The following is a 16,070-nucleotide window of genomic DNA, read 5'->3' on the forward strand; positions in this document are numbered from 1 at the left end:
TGGATGGGTGGGGGGTGGATCTTGTGTCCTCCAGCCTGTAGGGATATTTTGCAGATGTGGGTGCTGGGATCTCTGTCTCTTCCCTATTTTTCTACAAGAATTTGGGATCTGTTGAAGGAGGGTGCTCAGCAGCCATAGCCCTGAGCAGCCTGGCCATTAGTGCCCCACCAAGGTCACAGTGTCACTTTTTCATTTCAGAAAATGAAGTAAAAGCCAAGGTTTCCTCCAAGAGGAAATAGGAGAGGTCAATAGGAAGTTGCTGAGCCATGTCCTTCTGATGCCAGTGCCTCTGCAGTCACAGGGTTGGGTGAACTCAGCAGGAATTTGAACTCGAAGGGGGATTTAACCATCTTATTGTACTTAACAAAAAACTCCCAAGTTAATAATTTTTCCAGTTTATGGATCTTCTTGCCTATGGCAGTGCCCTTGGGAGATGGGACAGGATCTGTGCCGGAGATGGTCTATAGGGGGCCAGGCTCTCAGCCCGCTTTTTCCTTTGCTTTGCAAATTGCTTTGGAAACATGGAGCCATGGAAGTGCAAATGTTGTTCACAAAAATGGATTCCAGTATGCAGCAAGCCAATAATTATACACTTGAGAGAGACATTGATTATTTATTTCAGAGTTGCCCAAGCCTGGGTGCTTGATGCTGTTCAAGCACTCCAACTATCAAACCTTTTTACTATTTATACATTTTAGCAATCAAAAGAACTAGCATTTATTGGCTACAATATTCTCTTATTAATTAATATTCTATCTTCTGTTGGTTAAAGACTATCTTGTTTCTCATGCTAATTAGTCCATATGATCAGTCTTTCTCTTCTTTTGGGTTGGTGGTTTCTTGGGTCAGTGGTCTGTGACTCATTGGTCATGACCTGCCCCTGCCAGAATTACCTTTCACCCAGCTGGGGCTGATTTCAGCACAGTTGCTGGGTTGGCTTTACCAGTTTTTCCCTTATTTTGGGGTCCGGCCAAATGTCCTTGTGGCCTCTAAGTTCTGCTTTCTGTGTGCCCACTCTCAGTGGCACATCACACACATCCTTCTTCCCGAGCATTGTCAGTGTTCCCCCTAGGACTGAGGTCACTGAAACATGCAGAGCCCTAGATCTTAGCAAGGTAATTCTACCTTAAAAAGAATTTCTCTTTCCAATACCTGGACATCACTTAGAGCTTGTGAGCTGCTTTTTCATGAGTGAAATCTCCTTTCTTGTTGATTAGGCTTGAAACTTACAAATCAAACATTAATGAACATCCTTTCTTAAGAAAATTTTACATATTCCACATTTTGCATCACTGCTCTGCATCTGTGGTGGAAACTTCTTGGATGTGAGCTCCCTGGTCACAGGCCACAGAATCACCCAGAGACTCCAGAAACATCCAAAGTGAAAGCTTCCCTGCGGTTTCTTTCCATTTATTCATTTATTGTTAATTAATTTCTCTATTATCTTAGTTATTTTGAGGTCTTCCTCAGCATTGCTGCTGTGCCTTCCTGCTTTCCTTGCAGAATGTGGAGTGTCTGGGAAGGACCTCAGGAGGAGGAGGGAAGGGGTGAGGCTTTGGGAGAGTCCTGGTGAGAATCATCTCAGGGCAGGGCTGGTCCTCGCGTGCTGCTGTCCTGCAGGGCAGCTGTGCTTTATCAAGAGCACATTCCTCTGTCAGAGCTGGGAAGGAAGCTCTGAGTGTGTGGGACAGGAAGGGAGATGATGGAGTGAAAAGCCTTTCTGAATAGACCTTTGGAAGAAGTGCCCTTCCTGTAATGAGCCTGTCCTTATTTATCACAGAGGGTGGATGAGCCAGCTTGGGTCAAAGCCTGGCCATGGTCCCCGTGTCTCCCTGTTCTGTGCTGCCTCAGTTTCTCCTGTGTGGCACAAGGACATCCTGTTTGCTTTGGGGGAGAACACCAAGTGTTTTAGGGGCTCTCAGATCATCCCTTGCCATGCAGCCCACTGGCAGGGACATGTTTGCATGGCCTGTGGCTTCCACCTCCACACCCATTTATGCCTGTAGATGTCTTCCTGTTCATTTGAAGGGCTGTTGCAAGGATTAATGGCTGTTTAATTAGGGCCTGGGCTGTTTGGAAGGGAAGGAAGGTGTGGTGGTGGTGGGAAGGTGAAGGGTGATGAGAGTAGAAACTTGCTGGAGGTCTGGAGCACAAGCCCCTGGCCCCATTTTGATAAGGCATGGAGTGCCAGGACAAGGGGGAATGGCTTCCCACTGCCAGAAGTTAGATGGGATGTTGGGAAGAAACCCTTCTTTGTGAGGGTGATGAGGCCCTGGCACAGCTTCCCAGAGGAGCTGTGGCTGTCCCTGGATCCCTGGAAGTGTCCAAGGCCAGGTTGGATGGGGATTGGAGCAACCTGGGGTAGTGGATGGTGTCCCTGCCCACGGCAGGGGGTGGAACTGGATGGGCTTTTAAGGTTCTTTCCAACCCAAACCATTCCTGGATTCCATAATTCAAGGCTGGAGAGGAATTGCAGCTGGATACTTCATTTTTAGCTGCCTTCTGCCAAATGGAAAATGACCAAAACTATGAAGTGACATGTGACAGCGTGAAGGTCACCATGCTTTTCTGTTTCCCAAGTGGAGCAGGAATGAAACTTGTCCCCTCTGAGGGCACTGTGAGCAGGAGCAGCCTGGCTCTGTGCAGAGCAGGGAGGCTGTGGGCTTTGAGCACCCCTGGCAGTGCCACTGCAGCATCCTGGGACCTGTTTGAGGTGCAGATGCTTTGCCAGCTTCCAGCCTTTCACTCCATGCCTGGGGACTGCCTTGCTCTCCCTGCCCCAGGGCCACGCTCACCCTGGGAGGGGTTTTGGGAGCGTTTATCACTCGTGTCAGGGCGGGGAGATCCTGGTCACGCTTCTCCAGCCTCGCATCCTGGAGCGGCCGGCAAAGGGAGGGGTTGGAAGATTAATCGGAGCCTTGTTTCCCGCTTGTGATTGCTGCAGCGGCCCAGGAGAGATTAAAAAGCAGCAGCCCGGCGGCAGCACAGATTCCTGGGCTGATTTTTATTTCCTGACCTTTATTTCTCTGGTTGCACCTCTTTTCCTGGCACTGCTGTGAGTACCTGGGACCAGGCAGGAAAGGGGAGGGATTGGAGATGCTCAGCTCTGCCAGTTGCCAGCGGCACATCTCCTCCTGTTTGGTTGGGATGCAGGAATTGAGGCAATTAATCTGCATGTCTGCTTGCTGCAAACAAATAAATAAAACCTGGAGGGTTTTCCCCATCTGTTTCTTTATGGTGTTGTTCTCGCTATTATTCTTGTTGTGTTTTGTTGTTTTGGTTTTTTGTTTTCCATCTAAAAGTAGGGAATGATGTTACTCTGTGAAATACAGCACATTTTGGTTTTTAGGGTTTTTCTTTGTGTTGGTGATAGTATTTTCCTTTCCTGGGCAGGGAAGGGTCAGATCTGGCAGTGTGAGCTGGGTTCAGTCCATGACTCCTTGCCAAGAGTCTTGTCCTGCACCGTTTGCCCCAGAGCAAAACTGCCTTGAATCCATTAGGGCACCTTCTGATGATTCCTGAGCTCTCCAAGGGTCAGGTGCATGCTCTGGGAAAGCAACTGAGTGTCTTCCTACATCTCTGTGCTATAAAATAGTGGAAAACTTATGGAATAACTACTTTCCTTTTCTTTTGTTTCCTCAGAAACTTTGATGGATACGCGGACGGCAACGGCCGAGCTGGGCTGGACTGCCAACCCACCTTCAGGGGTAAGTTCCATTGTCCTTATGTGATCTAGGGGGATCCACGTTTTTAACTTCACTATTTAGAGGGGTAAAATGCTGGTGGGAAGCCAGAGGAGTCAGTGGGAACAGCAGTGCCCCATAGGGCTGGTGTGGAGTGCCAGGGCATGGCTGAGCCAGGCTGAGCCTCCTTCCCCGAGCCAGTCCTGGGGCTTGGTGAAGATGGAGCTTGTCTCCATCTCCATGCTTTCTCTTTCCCTTCCTGTCCTCCTTCCTCGTGAAGGGTTCAGCCCCATCACTGCTCTCCATCCCCCTGCTCGTGCCTTCCCTCTCCCTGTGCCAAAAGGATTATAATTAGGAAACATTAGCAGGCTCCAAACAGCTTTCATACCTGGAACATCATCCATAATTGCACTCGGCAGTGCTCTTCCTTGGCGATTAATGTCACTTTTATGAAGTAATGAGGAACCAAACACCCTGAGGCACTTAAAACATCTTTTTTATATAATACGAGCCTTTGAGGAATGGAAGCATAAAATAACCTGACTCACATTCTCCTGGCAGGAAAAGTGAGAGATGGAGCTGCGGGTGGGAGGGGATGTGAGCTGATGGATGGGCACCACGGTGGGACAGGCAGGCTGGGAGCAGCAGCAGGGCCCATCCCTGGGGACTCCAGGATGTGGTGGCACCAGAGGGGAGAGGATGCCAGGCTGCATCTTTGATTGGGTGTCACTGGCTTGGCCAAGTCTCCAAAAGAAATTTTGGACACCATCACCAAAGCTGGGCCACACCTGCAGCAGGCATGAAATCCACTCCAGACATCTCAGAGCCCCTTGAATTGGGGTATTTTGCTGCTGAATTGCCTTGGAAAAATTCTGGGCCCAGATAAATTGCCGGAAAAATGCAGGAGGGGCACGTGCAGGTAATGGAGACAGGATATAAATAGCTGCCTGCAGCTGCTGTCACTGAAAGCCTGTGTGAGGCAGGCAGGGAGCTTGTGTTGTAAGGCAGGGTGGTCTCACCCTCTGCAGAGCTGCTCTGTAAAGCCCCTCCCCAGCACCATCCCTGCATCCCACTGTGTGCATCCCTCCATCCCTCCGTGCCTCCCTGCAGCCACCCAATTCTCGCTCCTCTGAGAGTTCTGGGGAGGCTTCTGCTTTGCAGGAGTGTGTATTAAATCTTCCACAAAGTATTTAAAATGCCAAGTCTTTTATCTAAAATCATCGAATCACAGAATCCTCTAGATTGGCAAAACCCTGTCACACCATCAAGTCCAACCATTAACCCAGCACTGCCAAGGCGACCACTGACTCATATTTCCAAGTGCCACAAAAGCTGTAGGGACAGCTTTTACATCCCTCTAGAAATGGGGACTCCACCACTGCTCTGGGCAGCTGTGACAGAGCTGGACAGCCCTTTTCTGGGAAGGAATTTTCCCTAATATCAAATCTAAACCTCCCTGGCACAGCTTGAGGCCTTGTTCTGTCTTTTGGTCCCTGAGTCCCCTCCTGTCAGGAGTTGTGCAGAGCCAGAAAGTTCCTCCTGAGCCTCCTTTTCTCCAGGCTGAGACTCCTTTTCTCCAGCTCCCTCGGCCACTTCTGGGGCTCCAGACCCTTCCCCAGCCAGGGTAAAAAGCTGTGGTGTCCCAGGATGGGCTGTGGCAGGATGTGGACTCTCCTTCTGCTCTTCCTGATGGACGTGCTTTAAATCATAGTGGAGACAGAGAACAACACTGACTTAATCCCCAGCTCCCTGTGAGTTATTTAGTAGTATCTCATCAAAATGATGCTTTTGTTGCTGTTAGAGCATTGGTGGCAGCAGCTGCTGGCACTGTGGATCCTTCCAGCCACAGGGACCCGCTGCTCCCAGTACCTGGAGTGGTCAACCCAAGGGATGCACAAAGCAGTGCCAGGATCTGGCCCTGGACTTTGCTGAGGGCTTTCCAAGGGCATTTCATGTTATTGCTAAATGCAGGAAACCTTTGTTGGCAGGTTTAGGCTCTGAGTTTTGAGGCTCTGAGGCTTTTGAGGATGAAGAGGAGGATTCCTGCAGTGAGGACAGTGGAGCCACGGGGCTGGTGCTAATGCTGGAGGAGAGCTCCTTGTCTGGCCTTAATTGGAGGCAGGGCTGTGATGCAAAGCCCGGGTGGGAACAGCAAACAATGGCAACCCCCTTGGTCAGGGAGGATTGTACAGCTCTGCTCTGAAAAGGTGTCTGGTAATGAAGGGGCACTGAATCCCCATGCCTTGTGCACAGGGGAGAGAGGGGGTTTTGCAGTGCTTTCCTGGCATGGGATGAGAAGGAAGAACACTGGGCTGGATGAGGGAGGCTTTATTGCTGGTTTGGTAACCATGGATTAACAACAATGCACAACCTTGAGTTCTGATCTTGGCTTAAGTGTAGCAGGACTGAGTAGGTGGGCCTGGGAGTGAATGTTCTGCTGCATTTGTTGGCAGCGTGAGGAGGGCCCTGCTTTGAAAACAAAACAAAAATCTGTGTTTTGTTACATCAAGGCTGTGGTTCACAGGAGGGAAGCTTAAGGATGAGTTGAGAGATGTGACTGTTCAATGGAAAAGGGAAGAAGGGAAAAATCTGTGAGGTTTCAGGGTTGGTTGTGGTGCATCAGCTTGTCAGGACTCAGTGTGACAGGGCAGGGTGGCATCACCCGTTGTGCCCTGTGTAAACACACGCGTGAGCGCTGCTGCAGCATTGCTCCTGGAAATTATCCCTGATACTGAGGGAGCTGCTTAAAGATTGCCATATGAATAATGCTGTTATGAGGAGACTGTAAACATGGATTAGTTAAAATGAATGGATTATGAGGTTATAAATCTGTCTGTAGGACTCTAATGCCATCATAGACTGTTCACAGTTTGCCGCTGTCCCTTAATTGAAATCGTAGCCTGGATTATATTAATGCCCTTCTATAAATCGAATTGCAAATCTATATTCCCTCTCTCCAAGCAGTAATGTTTTATTTAGTTGGTTTTCTTTGCCGGGGGAAATGATCCCGTTGTGCCGGGAGCTTGGGGTCAGGCTCACTCTCCAGCCCATGTGCTGGCTCGGCCTTTAATGAAGCTGTAGCCTCATGGGCTGCCTTCCCTCCTGCCTCCAGATGCCCGGGCCATCTTTCACATCCTCCTGCAGATAAGGCAGTTGCTGATGTGGGAAAGATATTTTAACATCAACTGGGAGCAATGGGGAGAGGCATGGAGGGGTAAGAGGGTGGGGATTTCTTCTGGTCCTGGCCTGGTTGGTGTTTCTGCATGTGCATCGCATTGTGTGTCCATAACCACATTCCTCATCCCCTCTGGAGCTTTGGGATTGTCCTCCCAGCCCGACCCTGTGCAGGGTGAGTGGCCATCGCTGGTCCCTCTTCCTCCTCCTCACCACCTCTCCCCGTTCCTTTCTGCAGTGGGAAGAAGTCAGTGGCTACGACGAGAACCTCAACACCATCCGTACGTACCAGGTGTGCAACGTCTTCGAGCCCAACCAGAACAACTGGCTCCTCACCACCTTCATCAACCGGCGCGGGGCTCACCGCATCTACACCGAGATGCGCTTCACTGTGCGCGACTGCAGCAGCCTCCCCAACGTCCCCGGCTCCTGCAAGGAGACCTTCAACCTCTACTACTACGAGACAGACTCTGTCATTGCCACCAAGAAGTCAGCCTTCTGGACGGAGGCACCCTACCTCAAAGTGGACACCATCGCTGCTGACGAGAGCTTCTCCCAGGTGGACTTTGGGGGCCGGCTGATGAAGGTGAACACGGAAGTGAGAAGTTTCGGGCCCCTGACCCGCAATGGCTTTTACCTGGCTTTCCAGGACTATGGGGCTTGCATGTCTCTGCTGTCTGTCAGGGTCTTCTTCAAGAAGTGCCCCAGCGTGGTGCAGAACTTCGCCATCTTCCCAGAGACGATGACGGGTGCGGAGAGCACGTCCCTGGTGACGGCGCGCGGCACCTGCATCCCCAACGCCGAGGAGGTGGACGTGCCCATCAAGCTGTACTGCAACGGCGACGGCGAGTGGATGGTGCCCATCGGCCGCTGCACCTGCAAGGCCGGCTACGAGCCCGAGAACAACGTGGCTTGCAAAGGTAAGGGTGGCTTTGGGCAGCAGGCCCTTTGTGCTTGTCCCCAAGCAAACCGTTTAGTGTGGTGGGCAGTACTTCCCCTGAGGTGGTTTTGCTCCAGGGAGCAGGCAGGAATTTGGGAGGAAATTACAGTAGGAATTTGGGAGCAGTGGTCAGCCTGTGGTTTCTTGGTGTGCTCTGGTCAGTGGCCAGCGCTGGTGAGCAGTGTGGCAGTGCTGGTGCCACTGCCACCCTGCTGGAAGTCACCTCTGTGGTGTGGTGCCTTCAAAGTGCTGCACTCACCCGGCAGGCTCTGTCATCTGCCTGATTATTTCCCTGGCAGAGCCGGACAGCTGCCATCAGGCCTGGCTGCCATGGGGGTGCTCTGATTCTCTGTGTTAATTGGAATTGTTTGCTGGTTTTTGGGTTCCCCACCACGTGTGCTGCTGCCTGCTGGAGTCCTTCAGTGTGAGATGATGCAAATGGAAACAGTGCTTGCTGCTTTTCGTCTCCTTTTGCCCTTGTGGTGAATACTTCCCAAATACCATTGGAGTGTTGGGTTCTTTTTTCTGTAGGCTCCTCTTTCCTTCTTCTCTCCCTAATTCAGGTGTTGGTTTTGCATGCTGCTTGGAAGGAGGGGAGACAAGAGGGCTCTAGAATAGCTTCTAGAAGGTTAACACCATCCTGACAAGGAAGGGTTGGGAAGAAGAAGGTTGAAGTGCTTAAGGGCTGGTTTGGCAGGTTGTGATGGGAAGAGGTCCAGCTTGGATCTCTTTTGATGCAGCTGGGGGAATGTGTGTGCCACCAGGCTTGGCTGTGATGCTCCCTGGGGAGTCCCTCAAGGTGTTTCCTCTCCACCTGTAACTGTGGATATGTAGAAATAGCAAAGCTGGGATTCTGGCTGTGGAGAAGCTTGTTTGATGGTTTGCTCTGAACTGGGAACTTGTGTAGGTTTTCACCACGCAAAGCCTCATTTCCACCTGGCGAAGGTGGGGGTGGTGACACCTTCCTGTGCCAGATCTCTGACAACCAGGAAACCCTGAGAATCCTTTCTCAAACAGCATGGCTGGGGGATTCCTGTGAGTTCTGTGGCTGAGCTTTAGGGTGGTTTTGTTCCCACCAGGAGATTCCTGTGAGGAGCTGAAGCTCTCAGTCAGAGGGAGGGCTCTCTGCAAACGGAGCGTTTCTGGCGAGACGTTCCTCTGCTATTGAACCAACACACAGAAAGCACACATGGTTGTATGGCAAAATGACATTTCTCATCATGGGAAAACAAATACTAATTTTAGCTAAACACTGGAATTGGGAAGTAATGTCACTCTGCCAGAAATGTAGGAAAACAGTGACAATGTAAAACCGTGGGTTTTGGTGGTGTTGACCTTTCTGCCAGCTGGAGGAAAGTGGGGTCTTGAGTGCTCCTGACCCCTGGGAGGACTGTGATGCACCTTCTCAGTGCTTGGGGACGGGCAGAGGATTGACAACAGCAGGATGAAAAGTGTGGGAGCAAACCTGCTGAGAGTGGGTGTTAGACACATCTCCATGGCTTTTTTAATTTCCTTTCCTTGTGCAAACTCCAGCAGGGTTGTCAAGTGTTCATGCCATCAAAGCTCCACCAAACAGACCCCAGGAAATTGGGGGTTTGTTGGGTTTTCTGTGCCCTGGTGCCTGTCTCCAGCTGTGCTCCCACTCCTCAGCACTGATCCCCAAGGAGAAACTGCTGAGCTCCTGGTGAGCATTCTGCCTTTGCATGGGGAGTGTGCTTTGTATTCAGACTCCTTGAGGGGGAGATTAAGGGATCCTCGCAGCTCCAAGGAGTAGGAATATCCTTTATAGATTGACTGGCAGCCTGTAGGATCCTGAAAGGCACCAGAGTACGCTGTGGGTGGAGGGCAAGCAGGTGTTCAATGGCACCAAGCACGTCTGTGATGACAGGAATGTGCTGTTTGATGATTCCATGGGTGCTGGTAAGATGCTGTCTGTGGAGGAGAGCTCCAAGTATTTTCCAGTTCCCATGTCAGCAGGACAGAGAAGAGGCTGGGATTGAATGAGAGCTGTGTGTCTGAAAGCCCTGCTCAATGCTGCTGAGGAACCCAAGCCCTATATATCTCTCATCCCCTGGAAGTTCACTAAAACCCCTCCTAAAAACTTGATCTAGGGTTAACATCTTGAATTTGGGAAAATTAACTACATTTGAATAAAAATCTGACCTTGGGCTGGACTCTGGCTCTGTGGTACTTCATTGGCCATTACGCTCCTCCTTGTATCCCCATGGGCCTTGGAGCTGGCAAGGGAAGACCTAAGCCCACTGCTGCCCTTCATGAAGGTTGGTGGGCAGGAGGTGTTACATGGCAAAGTTTTGAAATAAAAATGCCTTGGTTTTCTGTTTGACTTTGTTTCCTAGGCAGGGGTTTTAGTCCTCTGCCTGGTGTGCCTGGCAGGGAAGCTGCCAGGATTGCACCCTGGCTCCTGGAAGCACATACTCCTGACATCTGCTCCAAGCCTTCATCAGCCTGGGATGAGACACTTAGCAAGCCCGTGGGAATTGTCACCAAGGAAAAAAAAAAAAAACAAAAAAAGAAAATCCCTCAGTATCTGAAGGCTGAAAAAATAGGCTTAATTTCTGCGTGGTGGGGAAAAAGATAGGGTTGGATTGTTTGGCTCCCCCAGCTCTGTCTCATCCTCGCTCCCCTGGGAAGGAGCTGTGCCCATCAAGGGGCCATTAGACTGGAATGGGTTCGTGCTGACAGTGGAGCTTGGGCACTCAGGGATTCATTAATCCTGGCTTTTAGTGGCGCTTAGGGCTTGGGGGAGGCATAGGCACAACGTCATCTTCATTGGGGGTACTCAGAGCCCTGAGGAGATAGATGATCCTCGTGTTTTGGGGTCAGAGGGATGGGGGGCTGCTCCCACCACGGTGCCAGGGTGGGCGTGGGAGAGAGGGGAATTCTCTGTGTGGATCAGCCCCGTTGTTTGTTCCCATCCCGGGCTGGTTTGGCACAGGCTCCCTGGCACAGCTCTCAGCTGTGTGCCAATTCCCAGTGCACTGCCCAGCCCATCCTGTTGGACACCCTGTGCCCGTGGGGGGGTGGGTCAGTGTGAGATGCAGGCTCTGCCTCAATCCCAGATGAATAATTCATTTGGTGTGCGAGAGAGCCCACGCTCTCCTTGGGCTGATATTAAATCCATTTGTCTTGCTCTGCCCCGTCCCTCAGCCCTGCTTTATGGCTTCCTTGTGTGGTCAAGGGGCAATGCATCATGGAGTTGGGGAGGACGTGGGAGGGAAGGTGGCAGCAGGGATCATTGGGAAGCGGGGGAAACCTTGGATGAGCAGGCTGGGTGGATTTCACTTTTTCTCCCCAAGGAAGATTGTTAAACCTTTTCTCTCCTGGTGTTTGAAACCTGATGATGGCAAAGGAATCACTCACTAGAATGTTGGCTGTGTCTCTTGGTTTTATCCCTTTTGAGTTTGAGGACTGGGCACTGTTTCTGTCTGCTGGAATCACGCTGGGTTTCTCCCTGACCTTCCCAGTGCCGGGCACTAACTCGGGTGCACAAAGAATGAAAAAGTCTGGGACTGAACTACCTTAGTGCTGAATTTCTATGTTGTATTTATAAACTCAGGAAGAAGGGGTGAGAGAGCAGTCCTGCTGCTTCCCAGCCTTGTCTCACTTTCAGTTTTGCCCTCCTGGCGAATTCCTGTGCTGGCGGGTTCGGGAGCCTCCAATCTGCCGCTGCTGCCTGTCTGCTCCAGCAGCTGCAAATCTCACCTGGCAGGGGGGAAAAATCAAAATAAACCCCACAAAACAAGAGCAAAGCTGGGCTGCACTGCCTGCAATGCAAAGGCTGCTCATCCAGCAGCCTTGCTTCCAGGCACCCCTGGCTCTCCACACAGCAGCCGCTCCCTTATCCCGTCTCCAGCCAGGTCCCCCATCCTTCCTCACCTGCTGGCTGATGTGCTGGGCTCTGCCCAGCCTCTGCCAAAGCTCTGTGTGGGTTTGTCCTCATCTCCTTCATCCCTTTGAGTGCTCTGTCTCCTTTCCCTGTTTGTCCTTTTGTGTGGAGGAATGGATGGGGAAAGGAGCAGCGGGAGGGGCAGCTCCGACCTTGAATGTTGAGGGTGAGCAGCTCCACGCTGGTTCCCCTGTTATCCTCCCCTCCTGCCGAGCAGCCCTGGTGATAATTATTGATTCCCTCTCCTTATCCATCACAGAAGATTGGAAACAATGTGATTTATAAAGTGATTTTTAAATAACTGCAAACACTTTGCAATTATTAGTAGAACAATTTGCTATCGCTTAAAACAAGGGAATTGTCAGATTTTCCCAATGCAACTGTTTTTGTATTGAGAACTGGGAATTTTTGGGCTCTGGCTGTGCCCTTGCCTGCCTTTTCCCTGCTCCGTGGTCCAGCCTGGTGCTCCTGCACCATTTTGGGGCACCCAGGAGAGGTTTTCCTTGGTGATGAAGGTGATGTTGGTTTTGTCCCATGGGTGAATGGCAGCAAGGGAGGTCATGGGGACACAGGACCCTGCTCCCCGTGCCTTTATCTGTATCTATCCCATCCCAGTGTGCTGCAGCTCCATGCCCAGCTGCCTGGATGCCTGGGGCAGGGTGAAGCACACCAGGCACTGGCAGGGGCTGCAGAAAAGCCGATTTTTTTGCTTTTAAGGATGGCTTAATTTTTTATTTTTTCCTCCAATCTGCTGGTCCGTGCAATTGCCCGTGGCTGGAAATCATCTTTCCAGCCTCTGTGCTGACCTCTCTCCTCCCCACCACTCCAGCATCTCATTCCAGCTCCTTCCAGGCCTCTAAGTGATCATTTTTTTGAGATTTTATCCTCTAAAGCAGGAGGGGAAAAACAAAGAGGTAAAAAGAAATTGCTTCCCCTGCCCTTGTTTCCTTCCACCTCCCCTTGGATTTGGTTTAGCAGGGCACGGGATGGGGCCAGCAGCATCCCAGAGTGGGCCAGGTAGAACAAGGGCTGGGGACAAAAAAATTAATATTTGGGCTTAAAACCCATCAGCACTTCCTGAAGTTCTTTACTGGGGACCAGGTTTAGGTCACCCAGTTTGTTTCCAAACCTTTCCAAACCTGTGGACAAACAGCTGATGCACACTGTGGTCTCTGCCTGGCAGCTGGATAGAAAGGAGTGATGCTCAGGATGATTTAAGTGTTTTTCTAGGAAAATGTTTCCCTGAGGGTTGGAATTGGGATTCCAAGCTTTCCTCCTGCCCAGCATCCCACGGCTGGGCACAGTCAGCACGCTGGGGCTGTGGATCTCCTCCCTGTGCACTGCTGTGCCTCTGCTCCCTGGGGCTTGGGCACCTGTGACACACTACCCCACTAACCATCCCAAAAGCTGCTTTTAGAGCGGCAGCAAACACGTCCTGGGAGTGTTTTATTTCAGGCTTAACTGAGCCACAAACCTCTGACTGCTCACAATGGGCCTTTTTTTTTTTTTTTTTAATTTCTGCCTTTTTTTTTTTTTCTTTTCCCTTTTGTTTTTGATTTTTGGCACAATATCAAGTTTCCTGCCCCTCTCCCATCCTGCATCAGCCCAAGCCGCTCTCCCTGCTCGGGCTGTGCTGGGAAGTGGCAGCTCTGGCAGATCCTGCTGAATCCTGCCGGGGGAGGGAGGGAGGGATGGACGGAGGGAGGGATGCTCCCCTTTGTTGGAGGGGCTTTGCCTTTGCCTGGAAGCGATCTCCCGCCTTCCACCACTGGGTGGAACAGGCAGCCCAGTTTTACCACGGCCACACTGAGGAGGAGAAACAGTGGAATCACAAAGACAAAAAAAAAAAAAAAAAAAAGAGAGAGAAAAAGAAAAAAAGTGTGATTTTTTTTTCCTAAATTATGCCTTAGTGAAGGCATCCATTAACCTCCGTAATAATTTTGCAAGGAAAATGTCCAGAAAACCTCATTAACTTTTTTTTTCTAATGAGTGTGATGGGTTTTAATGAAACTCTTAATTAGACATTATTAGCCCAAATGTGTCTCTGATGGATTCAGGCCCCTTTCCTTCCCCCAGCACAGGGATGGGGAGGGTCCATGGGGCCTGGCTGCTGTTGGGGAGGAGGCTTGGGCACCACTGCCACCACTCCTGGTCCCTGTCCCCAAACCATCCCTGTGATCCAGACCCGTCTGAAGGAGAAAAAAGGGAGAAACACAGAAAATAGCCCAGGCAAGGTGTGAGTGGGGGCCAAGTGAGCATTGCAGGATTGGGACTCCCAAGCTGTGGCAGTGACCTCAGAGGGATTAGGGATTAGCTTCCATGTATGGCTTTGTTTCTTGCTTATCAATTTTTTCCTCCTTAAATTGTTCCATGGGCCATTTATGTATTTTTCTTCCCTACATGAGAATTCTGAATGTTAATAACATTGATTCCAGCCTTAAAACAGGAAGAAAAATCCTCCTTTGATTTTCCCATTCACCCAAGGGTCTTTCCTTGTGACTATTTGCAAATGGAGGCATAAAACTGCTTCCAAACCCTTGTTCTGTTAATGATCCAGTTAGGAAATTTCCTATAGTAGCTGAAGACCCTGGGGAAATTAACTTTTTGGGGAATTTTGGGGTGCAGAGCTCCATGGTTGCTGCATGAACATCCCTGCAGCAGTGGGCTGTGAAACCCACCCATCTTGGCCAGCCTTCTCCAGTGAGCCAGCCCAGGAGCCCTGTCTCTCACCCTGCTGCCTTCGCTGTCCAGCAGGAGCAGGGATTGTTCTCCTGGACAATGGGAGAGCCGCAAGGAAGCGCCGGATCCGGCCCATGTCCGGCACCCGCATTGTTTCACCCTTGTTTGCAAATAGCCAGCACCTGGCAAACCCTGTGACTCAGCCAGGCACTTTTAAAGCCTTTCTATAACTTTTTCCTTTTTTTTTTTTTTTTTTTTTTTTTTTTTTTGGGTTGTTGGTTGGTTTTTTTTTTTTCAGTCACGAGAGAGCTCCTTTGGGAATGGCTCTTTCTTCTTGCTGCGGGTTGCTTGCCAAGGGGTGGGGATCTCGCCCGTGTTTGGGGCTGTGCTGCACCCTACAGCCCATGGGGCCAGTGTCTCTCCCAGCACAGTAACAATAATAATTTAAAACATTAAAAAAAGGAGTTTTTTACCCTGGCTGGGGAAGGGGCTGGAGCACCAGGAGAGGCTGAGGGAGCTGGGAAAGGGGCTCAGCCTGGAGAAAAGGAGGCTCAGGGGGAACCTTGTGGCTCTGCACAGCTCCTGACACGAGGGGACAGCCAGGGGGGTCAGGGTCTGCTTGCAAGGTACAGGGACAGGACAAGGGAGGTGGCTTCAAGAGGTTTAGATTCTAAATTAGGGAAAATTTCTTCACCAAAAGGGCTGCCAAGCCCTGAAACAGGCTGCCCAGGGAAGTGATGGAAAACTATCCCTGGAAGTGTTTGAAAGCTGTGTGGATGTGGCACTTGGGGACACGGTTCAGTGTTGGCCATGGCAGTGCTGGGTTAATGTTTGGAGTCAGTGACTTTGGAGGGCTTTTCCAGCCTAATGATTCCGTGATTCTGTAATAATAATAATAATAAAATGGATTTTCCCCCCTCAAGCCGTGAGATAACTCATCACCACTCCTCTGCGCAAGGCATCATTTGGAAGCTGAGTTGGGCAGCAGTTGGACTGTATTTGGGCTCATTTGGGCAGCAGTTGGGCTTTGTGGGTCTCCTGCAACTCCTGCTTGGGGAAACAGCCCTTCACTGATGATGTTTTAGTAAGTGAGAGACCCAGAGTGGTGAAAACTCCATGGCCCAGTGGAAGGAGCTGCCCTGCTTTCCCCTGGCTGTCTAAGGAGGTTTGTGTGGGCTGGATGTGCCAGCTGGGACCCTGCTGAGGAAGGATGGGGCCCGCTAGGATGAGGGAGAAGTAATCGGTGCAGAATGGGAGGGTTTAATTTGCTCCCCTCTCGAGCCCCGCCGCGCGCTCGGATGGTGACAAATGGAGCGGTGCCGTGGTGTCAGCCCGGAGTGCGGCACAAGGGGCCATTAGTCACGCCTGGTGTCTCGGATGGCAGGGGATGTGTGCAGAGGGGAGCGGGGAGATTAAATCACAGCGTGGCTCGTGCTCTCCAACAGGCCCTTCCTTGGAGGAGCCATGGGAAAACCCATCCATCTTCAGCCAGAGCTGCACTCACGGCCAAGGAGCCGCCCTGCCTTCGTGTGGGAGCATCAAACCAGAGCTGTGGATAACCCAAATTCAGTTCTGCACCCACCCCAGGGGGGAATTGCTGTTCTCCCACCGCAGGCTCCAGCCACAAAAATTTCATTAATGGCATTGGAAGGAGCTTCATTTTGTGTTCAGACCAGGATCATCTGCT

General features: G+C 51.0%; 1 protein-coding gene across 1 annotated transcript in view; it reads left to right on the plus strand.

Moving 5' to 3' along the window:
• EPHB1 (EPH receptor B1) overlaps positions 1 to 16,070 on the plus strand; it is a 70,722-nt gene that overhangs the window by 21,601 nt on the left and 33,051 nt on the right. The window contains exons 2-3 of the mRNA XM_059478930.1: positions 3,643 to 3,707; positions 7,096 to 7,777. Coding sequence (XP_059334913.1) covers positions 3,643 to 3,707; positions 7,096 to 7,777 — 747 coding nt within the window. The remainder of the gene's footprint in view (positions 1 to 3,642; positions 3,708 to 7,095; positions 7,778 to 16,070) is intronic.

The sequence above is a fragment of the Ammospiza nelsoni genome, chromosome 10 (genome assembly GCF_027579445.1).
Source record: "Ammospiza nelsoni isolate bAmmNel1 chromosome 10, bAmmNel1.pri, whole genome shotgun sequence".
Lineage (NCBI taxonomy): Eukaryota > Metazoa > Chordata > Aves > Passeriformes > Passerellidae > Ammospiza > Ammospiza nelsoni.